This window comes from Lutra lutra, chromosome 3, assembly GCF_902655055.1.
Source record: "Lutra lutra chromosome 3, mLutLut1.2, whole genome shotgun sequence".
In the NCBI taxonomy this organism is placed as follows: domain Eukaryota; kingdom Metazoa; phylum Chordata; class Mammalia; order Carnivora; family Mustelidae; genus Lutra; species Lutra lutra.
Window position 1 is genome coordinate 70,169,889 of NC_062280.1, and position 20,676 is coordinate 70,190,564.

At 42.8% G+C, this 20,676-nt stretch overlaps 1 protein-coding gene across 3 annotated transcripts in view; it reads left to right on the plus strand.

Annotated features, from left to right (window-relative positions):
- MAP3K20 (mitogen-activated protein kinase kinase kinase 20) overlaps window positions 1-20,416 on the plus strand; it is a 179,804-nt gene extending 159,388 nt beyond the window's left edge. For all 3 annotated transcript variants that reach the window (XM_047722186.1, XM_047722184.1, XM_047722185.1), the window contains exons 17-20: window positions 9,726-9,842; window positions 12,319-12,393; window positions 15,142-15,292; window positions 19,571-20,416. In XM_047722186.1, the coding sequence (XP_047578142.1) occupies window positions 9,726-9,842; window positions 12,319-12,393; window positions 15,142-15,292; window positions 19,571-20,271 (1,044 nt within the window). In that variant the 3' untranslated portion in view covers window positions 20,272-20,416. The remainder of the gene's footprint in view (window positions 1-9,725; window positions 9,843-12,318; window positions 12,394-15,141; window positions 15,293-19,570) is intronic.
- The last annotated feature ends 260 nt before the right edge of the window (window positions 20,417-20,676 follow it).

Below are 20,676 nucleotides of genomic sequence, written 5' to 3' on the forward strand. Positions count from 1 at the left end.
CCGATGGACTGCTAGTCACATGTAGAAATGGCACACCAGAAAATGTCTACCAATGGGAGAAAACAGCCCTGATTTGTGGTGTTTGGAGATCTCTATGGTACAAATATCTTCACGGTGGCCAATTTCAAGTTACCGATCTGATGCCACTGAACTTGAAGTTGGAAAGAGGTGTGAGCGACCAGCTCGTGAGGGGAGCTCCAGCACACAGCTGGATCACTTGTGGCCTTCTTAATCAAGACCCCGGATTCCTTTTGAGAAAGTGAACAGCAAGGAAGTATACGGGATAAAGCATGGGTTTCACCAGGTGACAAACACATTATTGTTGGTTTCCAGCTGTAATAATATGTGTAATGAGCTCACAGAGAGCTCCAGTTTCCTAGTGAATCCATAGTTGGCTCAGATTTCCTTGGGTGGCCATTGGTTCATATGGATACACTGACCATATTGTATGGACCAAAAATCAGGATTTGGGTCTGTAATGGGTGAGAGTAGGCTCATGGAGATAGAGAAACAAAATTTAAATCTGTGATTGTCTTTTTCAAATGTTCCAACAGTTATGGTTGTTGACTCCATGATGACAGGCACAGTTGTTCCTAAGAGAGGACATCTTTGCTTTCAGAAGCAAAGCCATCGAGGATCACCGCAGAGAGGAGACCTTGATAACTCACAATAGCTTGTGTTTTCTGAACCAAAAATTAGGTCTTGAAAATAATCAACTATAACAGGGACTGATAATTTGAAATGAAATTGAAAGTACTTCATCGGAAACGCAAAGATGTACGACAACCATATCAATCCTGGATATCAGGATTTGGGGCTGAGAACAGCTCAACTGGTAAATGTCACCTACTAACTAGGCCAGTGTTGTTGTTTTGGTTTTTGTTTTGTTTTGTTTTGTTTTTTATAAAAGTCATACTTTTTGGCATCACCTCTGAAGTCATGGGAAAGGAGAAGAAGTTAGCAGTCAGAGGAACTGTTTTTATATTTTGAATGTCCTGGATAAAAGTCAATTTGCAGCCCATTTACCAGCATTTAAAAAACCTTATGCAGTAATTAGGTAAGCTAGAACACTTTCTATATTGGTTAAGAAATCCAGTCTTGAGAATAGATTAATTAGTCAAAAATCAATAGCAAGACTTACTTTTTTCCCCCAAGCTAAATACCTAGTACCTTCCAATTGTATAGTGAGAAACAAACCAACCCTAAAATGAAAAAGCCCTTTCCAAACATGTCAGCTATCGTCTGAACCATTTCAGGTAGTCAAGTATGTAATGCATCATATGAAAGTATGTCTCACTTGATTTCTTTCACTTTATTTTAACATCATCCCTAAAGTCCCTTTTTCGTACATGACTCCAATCACGAGCCCCCAAAAGGCAATCTAACAACCTTATCTCTACTGGTGTCTAGTTGGCACCAATCCGCCCTGACCTTAGACACAAGCCATTGTTAAGGGTATAACGCATTTACATATTTTGCAATAAAACATCAGTTATTTGCATTACTGTGTCAAGTTTTATTTGATTCTTTCACCTAAAAATGACTCATTTTCCTTTCTTGTATTTTAAAAACCAACTACTCTAAGCTTGTTTGAGAATAATCAAAAATTGCCCATTTAGCTAGAAGTCATTTTCTTTTCAAAAGGCAAATGTTATTTAATCTTTCAGCTGTTCATTGTGCCATCATAAATACTTTCTTTTCAGCACAGTTGTGGGGACTGAAATGAGCCCGCTAATTGCCTCCCATTCCGACTGACATGTGGTGGTTTAGTGGAAAGAGAACACAGCGGGGAGAAGGAAATAGAAGGCTGAGAAAATGAGAGCTAATTATTTTCCCTGCCTCATGTCAGGCTCTGTGTCAGCCTTGTTTTTACAAACTGGAAGGTTGAGCACTAAATAAAACAAACCGGCGTCATGTTTTTATATACTGGCAGTGTCATGGAAGCAGCTGCACATCTCAAAGACAATATAATGCCTGCGTTCGCATGGACACCATCTGACAGACACTGTGAGCCACGGCTAATGAGGACATCACAGTGGTGCCAAGTGAAAGGTGCTGAATTATGTATGATTCTTCATCAGTGCAGCAATAGTCTTGTACATCATTATGAGACATTGTTTTGCCGAACAGATTAAAACATTCTTAGTTCCAGACCCTGCAACCTATACACGCTGAAAGAGGTTATTAATGGAATTTTTAGGGAGAGCTTCTTGCGGGTTTCTTTTGGGGTTGCAAAACAGATCTCGTGGGACAAAGCCGCCAGGGGTCACGACACCGGACAGATAAAGAAGAGAAGCAAATTAACCGTACTTGCATTATCTCCTTTTTTAAAGGCAGCATAATAAAATAGGGAGTAGCGGGCTTATCCGTAATGATAAAGAGCCCAGGTGCTCTCACGGGATGTTCCACTCTCCTGCCTTTCAAACAGCAGGTCCCCACAGCTGAGCTGCATAATAGCGACGCGTGTAAAGGAGCCTTCGGAGGCCTAAATCATCAACATCTTACTACTTTTAATACCAGCATGACCAACAGTTGTGCCGCATTTTTATTTCATCTTACGGTACTTCTCATGTTGTCCAACAGTCACCTGCTAGGAAACTGTTTCCCGTTCTCCCCCTCTTGAATCTTAAAAAGTTTATTCCGACCTCTATTTTATGTTTTTAAAATGTCCCCTCCGTACAGGCCTTTCTAAGGTGGAGGGGCCTCTCTGCTCGAATCCTAAGCCATCTCTGGTGATTTGGCTTTTTCTCCATCCGTTGGGGGGGTGGGGAGGGTGGGGAGAGACCGAGATGGGATTTTAATAAAACTCAGTGTCTTTACCATTAGACTAGGCATGCCCAGGACCTAAATTCCGGCCCCGGCGCAGCTAAGCGACCTTGCCGCCAATCTCTGCACTTTTCTGAGCCTCAGTCTACTAATGTAAAATGGAGATAGGGCTATCTACAACAGGGTAAGGCCGCAAGGATTAAGGAACGTGGACAAATCTCAAAACCACCATGCCAAGTGAAAGAAGCCAAATGAATAGAGATGCTTACTGTCAAGTTCCAACTTGGTCAGGTTTCTAGAGCAGGCAAAATGAGTCTATGGTGATAGAAATGGGAAGGAGGAGACACCACCACTTGTGCGGGGAACCTCCACTGGGAAGGGACATAAGGAGACTTTCTAGGCCAGTGGGAATATCTAGTTTGTTTAGATGGTTACGCTGGTGCATACAGTTGTCAAAATTCATTGACTGGTGCACTTAAAAATCGGTGCATTTTTTGTTTGCAAAGTATACACCACCTCAATAAAAAAATACATCAGAATTTTTTTGTCTGTAATCTTCAGGTAGAAGTGATCTGTAGGAGCCTGGAAGCCTAATGTGAGGTCTATTTCCCTCTGAAATATCCTGAATAATCTTGGCCCTAGATTCTTTTAAGAGATACCTACAGCACTCATATTTGTAAGAAAGAGTGAGCTATCGACTGTTGTCTCTGAACTGCCTAGAACTTGAAACAATATTTAAAGTTAGTTTCTGTGCTATCTTCAATCCCTTTTGCTATCTGTAAAATTTACCTCTATATGGATCATTTCTTTGTACTCCCTCCCTTTTTTTTTTTTTTTTTTTTTTTTTTTTTTGTCGTGGGAGGGAGAAGGGATGTCTATGTTTGGCATCACTTGCACTGGCTTGGAACTCCAAAGAATTTTAAACAGCTTGCAAAGAATGTAATAGTGATTTCTCACAAAGAGATACTTAATCTAGCATTAACTGAGTGTTGTTTAGGATTTCATCTTCACAGAGTTAAGAGTTTCTGTTTTACTTGGCCAGTAATCTTAATTCAGAAAATTTTTTAACATAATTGGCAATGCAGAAGTGGTACAAATGGAATGCTTTCTGCTCCTCCATTAACCACACTTGCTTCTAAAATTATCCAGGTATTTCAGTGGCTGCCCAGATAAATAGTGCATATCCTGGGCACCCAACAGCACTGTCATTTTTTTCATCAGTTTCAAATGCAAAAACTCTGCTCTTCCCAACACAATTCTATTCAATTCTCATAGATCTGCACGGAGAGGCAGACAATCCAGTTAGTGGAAAGGTTTGGATGGCCATTTTCTGCTGTTCCAGTGCTGTCCCAGGGCCCAGCACTGCTCCTGCCCCAGCACCTTTTTCCTGATTAGTAGCATTCCCTCGAGATGTGCCTCAAGGTACAGATTTGAATAGCGAGAGTGTTCTCTTAGGTGGAAATCTAGCTATGAAATAAAAATCCACAGTAGTCGGACCTGTCCCCACCATCTGCTTGTGCAACTGGGTGAGAGCGGGTTGTTTCAGGTTTGGAGAGTGGAAGTCATGCCTAGCCACACAGCCTAAGCCAGGGCTGGAGGAAAGTGTTGGTGATTCCAAATACTGGCCAGATAAATCAAGGAAAGGAGCAGACAGTGGAATGGCAGCATCTGCGCTTTGAATAAGGATCTTTGTCAATAAGGGAGGAAAAATCAGCTATGTTGGACTTATCAGAGAATCGGTATTTTGGCCTCTGCCATGGACATATAACAAAGCAATTCGCCAAGATAATCTGGACTGTTTGTTGACTCTGGAAGGTGGAACTCGTCTGTACCGTGATTCTTATTTCCCTCAACCCATAACAAGGGAAAGTTCAAGGTTCAGAAAAGACTGAGGGTTTGGAAACCTGCTCATTACAGCAGCAAGAGACCACCTAGGATCAAGTCTGAACACCAGGGCTTGCTGTCTATGCGATCTTGCTCGAATTACCTTCTCTCTCTCGACAAGACAGGGCTCTCGGGCTGTCAACCACATGTCATAGCCATTTTCCTCCAGATATCCCCTGGTTCCTCCTGGTAGGGCTGCATCAGGATCTGTGGAAGCAGGAAAGGGCGGAACTGGTGTTATATAACCCATCTATGTCAGAAGATACACACTTCTTCCCTCTTCTATTTATTTCATAGGACGGTCTTTGTTAATTTGCCACTGGCCACAGCTTCTTCTTTTTTGCAACACTGGTAATTCCCAGCCACCAGATTTCTTCAGTACCCTCTGGATCCCCAAACTCCTGCCCAAGTAAGATACTCTGACCCAGCCTGCCTGCTCTGGCCAGATCGCTTTTCTAAACACACCGCACCATCCTGCCTGTCAAAGCGCACTCGACTCTGGCCCAGTCCCAGTCTTAGACGGTTGCTGGACAGTGGGCCGGCTAGTCTGATTAACTATACTGGAGCTGTGTTGGGGACTAATATTGGTAACAAAAGTAATTATTGCTCCTTCCCAAGCTTCCTCATTTGGCTCTGGCCCTGTGCTGAGTACTTTATTCACCTTACCTCCCTTCACCCTCACACAACACAACAACCTGCTTGTGTGTAAAAAAAAAAAACTGAGATTCAAACAGGTTGTATATTGGCTAAGGTTGCGGGGTGGGGAGTGACGAAACTGGGATTCCAGTTCAGGGAGCTGGATGTCCAGGCGTCCTCTTTCACCTCATGCCCTGCTATGGCCCTAGTAACGGCTTACTGTGGACTCCTTTTCTATATTATTTATATCTAACAATCATCATCAGCACTTTAAATCCGATTTAAAGTGCTGGCCAATTCCAAATGCCATTTCAGACTGCCAGGGGTGAAATGGTTTTGGAAAAGGAGTCTGTTGAGGCCCCCATGGGCTCTGAGAATACAGAATTGTCTGTCAGGATTGAGAGTTATTCTCCAGACGTCCACAGTGACTCTTGAATGTTCCCGATTCCAAAATCAATACCCACATTTCTATCACTCACATCAACCAAAATCGATAGTTCACCCTGGTAAAAGTGAATGGTTTTTAAATCCGACCCCACATTCCCACTACCTGGTCCATCCCACTACCAAGAAATGGAAAAGGTAGCAATTTTGCATGTAAGATTGCATATTAGGCTCATAAATAGGCAGAATTGTTACTTTTAGTGATGTTACCGATGATTTAATTCACTTTACTGTTACTAAAACATTTTCAGTGATCGGCTGGTCAAGAACTCATTACATGGTGTCCTGTCTCAGTTGGAGACAGGACAGTCCTGTGGAACTCAGTACCTTGCTCAAATCCTAGTAGTTGTGAGCAGTGCTCATTGACAACTTAATGACCCAGTGGGATACCTGAGGGTGAGAAGAAATGGAGCAGAATTCAAAGAATTCCATGTCTTTATTTGTGGGTTACTTTTCTTAACCAGGCAATGATGAAATCCTAGATGCCCTGAAAAACAACAACAACAACAACAACAACAACAACAAAACAACTAGCAATTATATCAGGGCACTGACAGATGAAGTTAATAATTTAGGTGAACACTGCATATTCTTTTCCTTTCCCACCCAGCCTTGTAATTTAATGAAATGGATAATGCCCCCTCCACCTTGGCTTATAATGCCTTTGAGTATCGTTTTATTGCTTCCGCACTATCTTTTATGGTTCAGGTAAAAGCCTTTCTTTCAGAAAAGAGAAACATTTGAAAAGTAAAAGGTCTGTCACCCTGTTAGGGGGATCCTTGTTTTTCCAAGTTGGACTCTGAGGACCAGGGAAGCAGTTGCCGTAGGGGAGGACCTGTTGCCGCCACTTGCTTTTTCGGTTGTAAAGTCTTCCTTGGTCCTTCTCCCACTTGCCTGTTGCTGATGGCTGGTCCCATGGTGGAGCTCTGAGAACCATCCAGTGTGTAACCTGCCACCCACCCCTCCAACTTTGGAGCCAGGCAGCCTTATGCTGTTAGTATTATAATCCCACCTCTACCACTTACTGGCCAGGAAGCCCCAGTAAAGTTCCTTATTTATCTGAGCCTCATTTTTCCTCCCCTAAAGGGAGAGCAAACCTAACTTGTAGGATTACTGTGGGTATCACACAAGAGAGTGCCAGGTAAGTATCCAGCAGCATGCCTGGAGCAGATGAAGCGGTCGGCAAATAGGAGTTCCCACCTGTCAGCCCCTTCGCCACAGAGAGCTGCTCTGAGCATGCGCGCAGGAGGGGTGATGGTGGGCCTGAGGTCACGAGAGTTCTTGGGCTATGACTAGGAGAGTGGAGCAGAGGGGATTGGCCATTTCCACACAACCTGGGATCTTTCATTTGATTTGACTCGCTTCATTCCAAAACTGGACAGGCAAAAGAAGAAGATACCAGTAAAATTCATCTTTTCTAAGGCTTTTTACTCTAGCACTGCATGAGGAGGCTCTTGCCATTTCAGAGAAGAGCAATCATGACTCCAAACGGCCATTATCCTGCCCATTTATCTTGGGGCCCATGTTGCCAGGGGAGCAGTGGCTCCAAAACAAAGCAATACTGAGAGATTTGTCCATTCTGAACGACTCATTTGACTTATATAGGCCAAGAGCTCGGTTTTCACATTGTTGAATAGCCTTTTTCCTTCACTAATTGGCTCTCCATCTTGTGAATGTGGCTGGGCAAAGAGGGTCACTCCCTCAGGCATGGGCTCTGCTTGGTTCTGCAATTTGTCTAGAAGCTTTCGTACAACACTGAGCTACCCCAGCCTTCTGTTGAAGCCAATAGGTTTTTCAACAGCCTCTTTGTTAGTGTTTTTCTGCAATAATTTTGTCTGAGCTTGCTCAGGAGATATTCCAGGTCTACTCCTACGAGAGCGTTTTCCAGTTTCAGCATGTAGGGCGCTCAGTACATTGTCCTTAACCTCTCAGAATCCTTCATTCTTCAAATAACATGAGCAAAGGTGAATTTATGGCCCAGGGGTCCAGTTTGGTGCAAAGACGTAGCTTATATTTTCTTTGAATTGCACACACAGTGTTTGTCCCCCCACGTTTTTATTATTATTCATAGAGCAAAGAAAAAGTATTTATAAGGGATCTTCCTGTACCCACCTTCTATATTCAGCCATTAACATTTATTCTGCTTGCATTATTGCCTGTCAATCTATCACTCTAGCTGTATATCAATCCTTATTTTTGATGCATTTCAGAGTAATCTGCAGACATCAGTATATTTCCTCCTAAACACTTCAGAATGCTAGAGTTCAATAAGTACACACATCTTAAGTATACATTCACTGAGTTTTGACATGTGTGTATGCCTCTGTAACCCAAACCCCTATAAACAGAGTAGTAGCACCCCCAGAAAGTCTCGCCATGTCCCTTCTCAGTCAATCCCCATCTGCAGAAGCAATCCCTTTTCTGAATGTTTTCTACCATGGATTGGTTTTCTCTGTTCTAGAATGTCATCTAAATAGAATCCTTAGTATGTTCTTCTTTTGTAGGAGACTTCTTTCACTCACTGTCCTGTTTCTGAGATTGATCTGTGTTGTTGCATGCATCAGTGGTTTGTTCCTTTTTATTGCTGAGTAACATTCCATTTTATTATCATCATGGTTCATCCATTCTCCTAAGGATGAACACTTGGTCTGTTTCAACACTTTGCTGGGCCGGGGCAGTGGTTGGGGGGGGGGGCGCGGTGGGCAGTGGTGGTAGCTATTATGATAAAGCTGCTCAGAACAACACTAAGACTTTTTTATTCCTCTTGGATAAATACCTAGGACTTGAATTTATGGTCATCAAATAGATGTTATATTTATACATACAGATATATGTTTATAATAAATTGCCAAAACTCTCCCCAAAATGATTGTATCATTTTCACTTCTACCAGCAATCCAGTAGCTCCAAATCCTGGCCAATATTTGATGTTATCAATCTTAGCCATTTGGTGTCATCTCATTTTGGTGACATTTTATTTTTTATTTTTTTTAAGATTTTATTTATTTATTTGACAGAGAGATCACAAGTAGGCAGAGAGGCAGGCAGAGAGAGGGGCAAGCAGCCTCCCTGCTGAGTAGAGACCCCGATGCGGGGCTTGATCCCAGGACCCTGAGATCATGACCTGAGCCAAAGGCAGAGGCCTAACCCACTGAGCCACCCAGGCGCCCCTCATTGTGGTGACATTTTAATTCACATTCCCCGACTAAGGATGTAGGGCACTTTTTCAATATAGAATGGTTTTACTGAAAGTTTAATTAACATCATTTAAAAAAATCTAGAGGCTTCATGTAAAAATCCAGATGTCCAGCTTTTCATGAAACCTCAAAGGACCTAGCAAGACTGAGCTCATATTCCCACGTGGGGACAATCAACAGAAGCTGAGTGGTGGCTGTCCCTTTAGGGCAGATGTGCTTTAGACCCCCAGAATCCTAACCCTTCCATAATTCCCCAACACAGGGGCCAGTTATCAGTCACTATCTACCACATTTGCAGTTTTCCTTCCTGTTAAGAGGAAAGTGAACTACTTCTTGAGCCCATATTACTATCAATACTGAAAAAGTGAAAGTTAGATCTAAGAGGGCCTTATATTTCAAAATGGGAAGTCCACATTTCTTTGTGTGAATGAAAAAATATTCCAAGAATGTTTAATATGTAAATTAAGTGGGTCTACTTTGAAAGATTACAATTTAGGGCTCTATAATGAAATTGCCTGGCTTCACTCATTTTTATTATCTGCCTGGCTCCTTTAGGATTTTGAGTTTGTAACTCACATGATAGAACATGTACACTGATGAATTATGTCTCACGACTGCACTAACTGGGAATTATTTAGATATATAAAGAGATGTAATATCATGTCCTTTTCTCAAAAAAAGGAAAAAAAAACTTTTGTAATATTTCATTCAGAGAATTTCATGTGTTATAAATGAGACTGAGACTAAAACAAATGGTTTCGCTTTCTGAAATTTCTATAATTCTGCTTTTAATTCCAGGATTGTAAGTGGAAAATGTATATGGAGATGGATGGGGATGAAATTGCAATAACCTATATCAAAGATGTGACATTCAACACTAACCTACCTGATGCAGAGATTTTAAAGATGACAAAGGTAGGGTTCTATTTACGGCTTAAAAGCTTTTTTGAATTCACAGATATCAAACAAAGACATTAAAATCCCCCAGCAGTGTGCTTTTGTGCTTGTCAACGTTCACATCAGCTCGGCCTCAAGCTGGCTGTTGAAAGGCACATTTTATTTAGCAGATTGAGATCATAATAGTTTTTTGTTAAAATTCCACTTATGCTGTGTGAACTAAAAAGTACTACCAAAAAAGTGTCCTTTAATTTTTAAAAAAAATTTTTCTTCCTTATTCTTTACACTTACTCCATCACTTACTAAAGGAAAGAAAATGGCATCATGAAAATATTTACTTCAACTTTGGGGTCATTTTAAACTTTGAAAAACTTGGAAGGTGGAAAGCCTTCTTGGTTGTCTTCCATTTCTTGAAGGACCAAGGGGAGGTTAGTCATGAGGCATGTGTTGATGTCTTCTTGGCTTCTTTGAGTTCACACCTCTGGCCAGAGAATACCTCAGTGGTAGAAGTACATGCATTAAAACACAGAAGACAGACTCAGAGAAATGCTTAGCTTCTCCTCAAAATGGGGAAAAAAAATCCAGTTCTGTGCCACTAATACTGAAAAAACACAGATGAGACTTCAATAGTAGAAGGTCAACAACTCAGGCAAATAACCATGATATCCATTGGACATTCACTCAAAACTTCACATAAACCATTCTTAAGTATACTATGAACAGTGTATTTGGTTTCAGTGCAGAAAATGGGGTTTGTAGCAAAGAAGAACCTGGGTGCAAACACAAGTGGGGAAGTGAAGAGTCTTCAAAGCCACAGCATTAGACTTGCAAATGTGTTCCGTCCTAAGCATAAGATTGCTAAGCATCCAAGTCCTTTTAATTTACAAGTATATTCATCAAGTCGATTGATTTGATATTCATTGTTGGAATCTTCTGAGTCACTAGGAGTTATTTCAGTGGTGTTATTTATCTGTAAAGGTTATGCTCTGGTTTTAACTTTCCCTGATTTTGTTGGGACATATTATGATGTCTTGAAGACCGGACAGATGCTTGCTCTGTACCCCCCAACCTATGCCATTTAAAAAGCAAGATCCTAGTCCTTGCCTGCTAACAGAAGGAATCTGCTCACAGCAAAAATGACAGGGTAGAGTTGTAAACCCAAATACAGGTGTTTCTGGTATAATGCCACATATGCACTCCCAAAGAAACACATCTTCTGCAACATCATATACCAATATTAACCGGGGTTGTAGGAAAAATAGGATTGGGGCAGACCATTCAAAATCTGTAGAACTTTTTAACACCAACAGCATCCTAACAATCCTCATTTTAAAAAGAAAAGAAAAAAAAAGGCCCTGTTAAATCTCTACTGCATGTGCTTTGTACCCATCTCAAGCCCAGTTGGTCATTTGTAACCTTAAAGCTAGAATGAAGGGGTGGAGGGTGGTTAAGAGAGTGGAGATTCACTTACAATAAAGACCATTTTCATCAAAACTAAAGTAGGATCCAAGGTGTCAGGGTGAAAATGTTTCCTTCTACCCCTCTAAGTTCTTTGGCTGGTCTGCTAATTAAAGTGACCTAAGACAGATTAGCAGGAGAAGAATTTAATTTTGTACACACAGGAGCCCCAAAGATAGGAGACTCAAGGGCAGGGCAGGCAGTTGGGGCTTATGTGCCATTCTGAACTGAGGAATGAGCCAGGGGCCTGGGGCTTCAAAGGGGAGGAAGGCAATTCACAGGAAGATAAGAAGAGCAGATGTTTGATAATTAGAAGCTTGCCGAGCCATGCAGATAGGTCTTTTAGATAAAAAGTTATCTCTGATAATAGCTCTCTTTCTCGGCCAGGTGCCCTATCTAAATTCTTCTAGGCAGTTACAGGAGAGGTAAAAGTTTTCCTTGAGGCTGCTGGGTTTTGATGGCCTTTAGCTAAAAACAATACATATGCCACAGCGACATGTTTTGGGGTGACATATTCTCCCCTGAAAGGCGCAGGCTTCTTCATGAATCCTTTGTTTTAATACAGTGGGAGAAATGTTGCCACAGTTTCATCTGCACACACAGCCTGGCGGCTGAATAGCCAGAAACAGGGAAAAGCCGAGGAACTGTTGAAGCCCCTAGCTCAGCTACTGCTTGCACTCAAGGAAGGCACATTGGGGTCTAAATTGTTAAGGCTTTCTCTTAAACATGAGAAAGCTTTCTACAGATACTGTAAAACATTAGCAGGAATAATGGCCTAATGATAAGATTGAGTGATATACCAGAGAAGAGAAGACTGTGGCACTAAGATTGTTTATAATTATAGAAAAAGAGGTCTTATGAAAACCAACATCCAAAACGTCAGCCTGTTGTGAGTCATCACATGTGAACAAACAACAGGACTTTCACGATAATCTGTCATTATGCTCTATTTGCCAATTGCATATGGCGCAGCTAGCCTCAAAGATATACGCTGTAGCAGGGCAGGCTCTACACCATCCTAACTTTTGTTTTTCAGCCCCCATTTGTAATGGAGAAGTGGACTGTAGGAATAATGGAAAATCAGACTGTAGAATGCACTGTCACCTATGAGGTAAGCTTGGTGTTGGGGAGGGATGGGGTGCTGGTGGCTTTACCATCAGTTTCTCAGTGGGAATTTATTTGCTTCCTCCCAGGGCTTAAAATTGGAAGAGAAACTATTTAAGAAACATGAATATGGGAAGATTAACATAATTACTCTAACAAAATGTTGGTAGGCAAAGAGAACAGGATATTATCACCCGATAAAGATTCAGGGAGTAATTCGTCCATTCGTCAGTTAATGACTGAACTTCTTCTACATGAGACATAACATGTTAGGAACTGGGAGAGACCAAACAGTGACCAAAACAGTGTTTTGCCTTCTTGGTGCTTAGAGTTTAGGGGTGAGGATAGATCAATGATTCGTCACAAGGATGGAGCACAACTTCTACCATCACCTGGCAGGCAGGAGATCGATCATCAAAAACAGATTCTATAGATTTTATATATAGAAAAATAGAAAAACTGACACTTAAAGAAAATATGCTATTAAAATTAAAATTTGGGACACCTGGGTGGGCTCAGCTGTTAGGTGTCTGCCTTCAGCTCAGGTCATGATCCCAGGGTTTTGAGACAGAGCCCTGCATTGAGCTCCCTGCTGAGGGGGAGACCTGCTTTTCCCTCTCACAATCCCCCTGCTTGTGTTTCCTCTATCTATGCCAAATAAATCTTTTTTTAAAAAAATTAAATTAGGGGCACCTGGGTGGCTCAATGGGTTGGGCCTCTGCCTTCGGCTCAGGTCATGATTTCAGGGCCCTCGGACTGAGCCCCGCATCAGGCTCTCTGCTTGGTGGGAAGCCTGCTTCCCCCTCTCTCTCTGCCTACTTATGATCTCTTTCTGTCAAATAAATAAATAAAATCTTTAAAAAAGTTAAATTAAAATTCATACATTTAGCAAATACCTACTGACAGTTCCTATTCTAGGATTAGTATAGACTAAATCTATATTCTCTCTTGAGGTTTATATTCCAGTGGGAGGAGACTGATAATAAGTAGGTGACAAATATGTAGAGAGTGGTTAAGTGGTAACCAGAAAATAGTGAGACTTGGGACATAAGACTGGGTGGTTAGGGTAGGCCTTTCCTCTGAGGAGGAAGAGGCAGCAAGAAAAGGCAGCAGAGGAAGGCAAGCTCAAGGTCCTGAGGCACAGAGGACAATGACAAGGGGATAGGCAGGTGGAGTCAGAGAGCTTCACGGGGTCACAGTGAGGAGTCTGGATTTACTAAAACACAACAGGAAGCCAATGGGGTGTTTTAAGCACTCTACTGCTTAAAGTAACGTGATTACATTTTTAACATTAGCAATATCTTCATGGCTGGTGGGACACCCACTTTACAAGGTAGAAACCCTGCAGAAACACGGTGGAGGGGAAGAAGTAAAGCACAGAGTCTTGTCACACATGGATATATTAGCATGTATCTGCCCTCCAAAGGACATGTGTTTCATTCTTTCCCTCAGTTACTCATTCAGGAAACATTTCGTAAGGGTTCACCACAACCTAGGCACTATAACAGAAGCTTACACCTGTTTTCTCGCATTAACCTTGCATCAGTACTGAGAGACAGGCAGCATTAGCTTCATTCGGCAGCTAGGGAAAACTGGCTCAGAGAGATGGAAAAAGTCCTGTGGTTAGGGTAGTCAGTGACCATCAGTGGCGTCACAGCCGGGTTCTCTAACTGTGAATGCAGTTCCCACTCTTCCCAGCAGTAAGATGAAGGAAATTGGTCTCGGATGGGACTCCACGCACTGCTGCGCTGTGACGGTCTTCTGAGTTGCCAGCTTGGCTTGGATTTGGCATTACAAATCCAAAGCCGGGCCACTCCTCTTGCCCGGGGTGACCTGATGCTGGAAAGTGACGAGCAGCACAGCAGTAATTGTCCAAATGTTGCCTGTAGGACACAAAACTTAATGAGAGCTGTTGATTGGACTCTAGGCTATTCTGGAATCTGTTGACCCGTCCCCGCTGTGCAGGACAAGCCTTCTCTTTAGCAACTGGACAGTTCTAACAGCCAGATTTCATCTCTGCCTGCCTTAGTTGTAGAGACAAACCACACTCAATTGTTTTCTTCTTTTCTCTTTCTTCTCCTTCCTCCTCCTCCTCATGGTCTGTGATGATGTGCTACTTGTGTTTGTAATGGTCACTTCAGAGTTTTTTTAAACATATTTTCACAACCATAATGAAACCTGAGAGGCTCTTGAACCTGATTCATGACACCTGGTGATGAAGGGTTTCAGAACGAGAAGGTGGTATGTCTTGGATCTGATGTCCTCTCCTTTTTCTAGGCACTATTCTTAACTCCCTGCCCTGTCTCACTTTTGCACCTGTTACTGTGCATTCTCTGTGGGGATAATTAGTCCACCACGCTGCCCACAGTCACCCAGTTACCCGGATGATCTGAGGCAGTTGTGGGCAAAATAGTGGTCAGATGTTTATGTTTTCAGACCTGTCTTCAAGTACCTTAAACAGAAGAAATCACTTTTTGTTTCTCGGTAAACAAAAAGGTAAGTTGAGATTTGCCAAATAGAATACATTCTGAGGGAAGACAACCACGTTGAACTACTCTGTAATCCGCTAAGGACTAAAGTGGTTACATAATTGTACCATATTTAGGCCAACTGTACAAATACCTCACATAGGGCATTATGATAATAGTGTTCTAAGGAGTGAACTCAAATGACATGATAACCTGATTTTCTTTTCTTCCTATAAAATAAACATGAGCATTCGGTCATGAGTTTCTCTCTCTCTCTCATTTATCAGAGTGATGTCCGAGCTCCAAAGAGCACGAAGCATGTCCACTCAATTCAGTGGAGCCGAACGAAACCTCAGGATGAAGTGAAAGCTGTCCAACTTGCCATTCAGACATTACTCCTCAACTCAGAGGGCAACTCTAGAAGCAGGTCTGACTCAAGTAAGTTAGATGTGTGCTAGACTCCAAAAACTTGAATATCAAATTCTCATACCCGGGATAAGTGCCAGCCTGTGAATAGACATAGATTTCTAATATAAGACTTCCTTCTTTTATTTTTAGAATATTGGTTTTATAAACAGACGATATGCACCAGTAGTATTTATGGACTTATAAGTGAGCATATCACAAGAAATTTCAGTATTTGGATAGCTATAATAAAAGATGAAAATTAATGATTATGTTATATTGGTAAATAAGAATATATATGTATATTTATACACATGCATAAATTTAGTTTCCAAAACTATAGACAGCGATATGAATCTTGTGGGGTCCAGCAAACATTCCTATGAAGCCAGTGGTATCATTGGGGCAATTTCTTGAGACCTGGACAGGATGGATACATCAGAGCAGAAGAATGATGGGGGAAAAGAGGGAAGAAGGAAGGGGAGGAGGAGAGGGAGAAAAAAAGGTAAGGAAGGATAGAGAAAGAGAAAACATGAAATGTGTATGATGGAGCGTGGTGACACTAATTACAGATGCTATACTGAAACAGATTAGAAATTACATAGGGGAAGGCCAGCTGACTTGCTGTTAAATTGGTCATTATTAGGTAGATTCAGGGAAGAGGTCCTGACCTTCACCTTTGCAGGTCCAGAAACTCAGTACAACCCAGAGACAGGCTCTGCGGGACTATGACAAGCTGACAGACGCATGAGAGTTGGATGCATAAACCCCCATGCAATTCATTTTTTACCATGAGAAATACACCTGCCAATGAACCAGAAGTACGTGTTTTCTGATCAGCGCATTGTTTTTCCCAATAAGAAAACGCACCTGAAAAGCCACATCAGAAGGTTCTTTGGCAGCATGGAAAATAAAATGCCCCTATGGCTAGGGTTACTGAGTTTTGAGAACCTAACTAAAGTGTCCTCTACTGTAGGACTAGCTTGTCAAGCGCACCGGGCCTTCTATGACCACCAGCCGGGGGCCCAGAAGCCTGGGCAGTACTCACAACTCACCAATACATTTCTGACAGCATGCTGGACCTGCCTGCCTTTGTCAACACAGTTGATTTGGTTCTTTTCTTTCTCAGTGAATTGTGAAAAGACATTCTGGCCACAATGGCTGAACAGGAGTTTCTACCAAGCCTTCTCAGCCACAAAACACATTTTCACACACTCTTTTTTTTTTTTTTTAAATTTTATTTATTTATTTGACAGAGAGAAATCACAAGTAGGCAGAGAGGCAGGCAGAGAGAGAGGAGGAAGCAGGCTCCCCGCTGAACAGAAAGCCCGATGCGGGGCTTGAACCCAGGACCTGGGATCATGACCTGAGCCGAAGGCAGCGGCTTAACCCACTGAGCCACCCAGGCGCCCCACATTTTCACACACTCTTTAAGGCATGCTGTTTCTACACATGACTAACCCATGTAATAGGTGTTGAGTCTCCCCAGCACAGAACACTGCATTTTTAAGTTCTTTTATTTGCTAATTCAACCATCTTGTCTTGCATGTTTCCTATCATGCCTTTAAAAGGACTTCTTTTTATAATTAATGTCCCTCTCCCAGTGAAGTAACATTTGTAGGGCACATTTTACTTCTGTAGGACTTTATTAGCCACGATCCTATTGGATCCCTGCAACACTCTTGTGAAATCTGTGGGGGGGTCTTCTGTCTCCACCTCTGCTGTATTTTTCTCTTTTACTAAAAGCTGGTTTTGTTTCCCAACCCACATGACACAAAGTAGGTGCCCTCTGCCTCCAAGTTCACAGAGTTTAAATTCTACCACTTTGAGAATCACCAAATAGTTTATCAGTCCCAATTCCAGATTCCCCAGAGTAAGACCTGTTTGTTGTTTTTGTCCAAGCCTGGACCAATTTACTGTCAGCAGAAGGAGGTGGTGATAGGTGGCGGTATCCCGTGGCGAGGTTGGGGGTGGCAGGTGGTACACTAAACTGGCGCCATGTGGGTGGAGACAAACTAGGGACATTCCCCAAAGAGGACAATGGGCAGAGGTCTAACAAGTGTCTTGTACCTCTCTGTAATCTAAGTCTTTTGGGAGAAAGCAAATTATTTCTCTAAGAGCATTAGGAATGGTCAATACGCTTCAATTTCCCAGTGGAATGGCTTTGGCTCAACCTTTCCCTCTGATTATGATTAACAGGAGAGGTTGCAGGACAAAAGGAGAGAGTGACCTCCCTTTGGGAGGGACCCCCCATCTGGCTCCCTAGTTTTAGCTAGTTTGCCTCCCTTCCTTCTCCCTCCTATTTCTTTTTCCCTTTTGACATGCAAACTCAAAGGATACCACCTGGATCAGTTTGGGTATTATTTCTTAACAGAAAATTCAACTTCCACTGACTTCCTCCCAAATGGACCAAAGTGTAATCCCAGGAACAGCCGTCTCAGGACCAATAGGAACTTGTTAGAAATACAAATTCTCTTGGGGTGCCTGGGTGGCTCAAGGGGTTAAGACCTCTGTCTTCGGCTCAGCATGATCTCAGGGTCCTGAGATCAAGCCCCACATCGGGGTCTCTGCTTGGCAGGGAACCTGCTTCCCTTCCTCTCTCTCTGCCTGCCTCTCTGCCTACTTGTGATCTCTCTCTGTCAAATAGATAATTTAAAAAAATTTTAAAAACAAAAGGAAATGCAAATTCTCAAGCCCAACCACAGACCCCATGAGTCCCTACTGGGGTAGGGACCAGCCATGTAGGCATTCTAATGTGCTAAAACCATGGGTTTTAACTCTAATAAAATGTGCTGTCTTCTGTAGAAGTCCAGAAGCAGGCTGGGCTCAGACGCAGTAAGAGCGGCTGGTTTGCCCACATTAAAGGACAAGGAACAAACCTTTGCTTCTTTCCACTCAGCCCTTCTCAGGCTGTCGCCTTTGCCTGTGGCCCAGCTCCTCCACATTCATAGCCATCATGTAAAGATATGGCAATGGGCAGAGGACATGAGGGGCCGATGCCTTTCCTGCTCTCACACTGAAGGGTGACAAGGACTTGCCTACACACTCCCAGCAGATGATCTCTCAGGTTGCTCTGGCCAGAAACTAAGATGTGTGTCCACTCCTCCCCCACAACATCACTGCATCTGGCTCAGGTCAATCAAAGTCTGCCACTAGAGCCAGAATGTGTTCAGCCAGTGCACATGGCTCCATGAGGGGGTTGAACACTGAACAAAATCAGGGCTCTGTCAGAAGCTACAATTTCAGAGGAGTCAAGGGGAAGGCAAGAAGGCCCTATGGTTGGGTAAGGCTGTGAGGAGTGTCTGGACACAGGTCACCAGCATCGGGACAAGTCACTCACCTCTGAGGTGTGGTCACCTGTGCAGGGCAGTGAGGGGGGCTGCTTGCTGGAGCGAGAAGTGGGCACGCTCTGTTCCTCTCCAGAAGCTCCGTGTGACAAGCATGGCAAGCGTCGCTCAGGGAAGACCAGGAGGGAACTCAGGATGTGGGCAAGATGACTCAGGCCCTGCAGAAGGCAGAAGAGATCCCAGGTGTGACTTGCTTATTCAGGGAAATAGAGCTTACTAAATGGTTCCTGTTTATTGACCACTTTCTTTCACCTTCTTTTCCTGTTGGCCACGGAGCTTCATTTTTCATGGGGAAAAAAAAAAACCAAAAACCAAAGAAACAAACAAAAAACCCATTTCTTATTCCTGAACCTCAGAATCTCTCCTCTGGAGATGTGAGCTGTCTTTTTTCCAGACAATCCCCAGCTGTCTCAACCACTGGAACCCAATTTCTTTCATCTGCATTTAGGGTTCTTGAGGGTTAATGAAAGTGCCTGCTGGCAAAAAACCTTTCATTTGCTGAACATGCCCCTACCATCCAAACACATGCAAACAGCAATTTCTAGAAGTGATGACATGGCTTAGCGGGAAGAAGATGGGATTTAGATGCAGAAGGACCTGGAATTATTAGCTGAGTGACCTTGGGCAAGTTACCAGACTTCCCAAGCTTCAGTCTCCTAGTTTACAGAGTTAGATCATTTGTACTTATCCTGAGACCTTGGCGAGGAGTGAATGAGATCACGTAAGTAAAGCCTCTGGAATGAGGCCAAGCCTATAGCACATACTCATTTAGTGCAAATGTCCTTATTTTTTAAGAACTATTTATAATAATAAAGGAAATGTCCTTATACCTAGCCTAGAATTTCTATGAATGGTAAAGCTGGGAGCATCCCAAGGAGGCCTGAATTATCTTGAGACAGGATTATGAATTAGGCAGGCAGCTTTGCTGTGGCTTAAAAGAGGCTCATTTCCATTTCCTCTGCAGGTGCTGATCGCCAGTGGCTGGACACTCTGAGGTTGCGGCAGATTGCATCCAATACTTCATTACAGCGTTCCCAGAGCAATCCCATTCTGGGGTCACAATTCTTCCCCTATTTCAATGACCAGGATTCCTATGCTGCTGCTGTAAGACGGACCCAGGTGCCCATTAAGTATCAACAGATCACACCCATAAACCAATCCAGAAGCTCCTCTCCTACTCAGTATGGACTGACCAAAAACTTCTCTTCTCTACATCTCAACTCTAGAGACAGTGGCTTTTCCAGTCTTCCAACTGACCACTCTTTAGAGAGGGGTCGATACTCAGGTAGAAACAAGAACAAATATGATCGTGGGAGCGTATCACTCAATTCTTCTCCTAGGGGAAGGTACAGTGGGAAGAGTCCTCATTCCACACACTCACGAGAAAGGTATTCTGGAAAATTCTACAGTGTTTCTCAGTCGGCGCTCAATGCTCAGCAGTCACCTGACTTCAAGAGAAGCCCAAATGACTGCCATCGACCCAGGACCATACCCGGGATGCCTTTACATCCTGAGACTGACTTAAGAGCCAGTGAAGAGGAGACCAAAGTCAGTGAGGGAGGATGGACAAAGGTGGAATACCGGAAGAAACCTCACAGGCCCTCTCCTGCCAAGACTAACAGGGAAAGAAGCAGAGGAAACTACCGTGGAAGGAGAAACTTTTGATGAATTGAACTGCATGAGTTTTCCTAACTAGGCTCTTTTCTTTTTTTCTTTAAGATGTAATGGATTTTGATAATATGATACCTTCAGACAGAATTAACAAAAAGACAACTTTTCCATTTTGGGATTTAGGAAATGCCTTCTAATTGAGACTACAGCCAAACCAGAGCCAAAATGATGGTTGTTGGTTGCCCAGGGACGATAACTAGACGTAAACATAACTGTGAATATCCCCCCTCACCCCCAAATCAACATTTTGAGAGGAGGGGATATATCACTTTATTTCCCTAACCACTGCCATCCTGGTTAGCAGGGCCTGGACTAGGGGGATTAAGTGGGGGTCCTTGTCTTGGGTGCAGAATTTATAGGGGACACCAGAAAGCTCAGCGATCAAGATACATAATATTC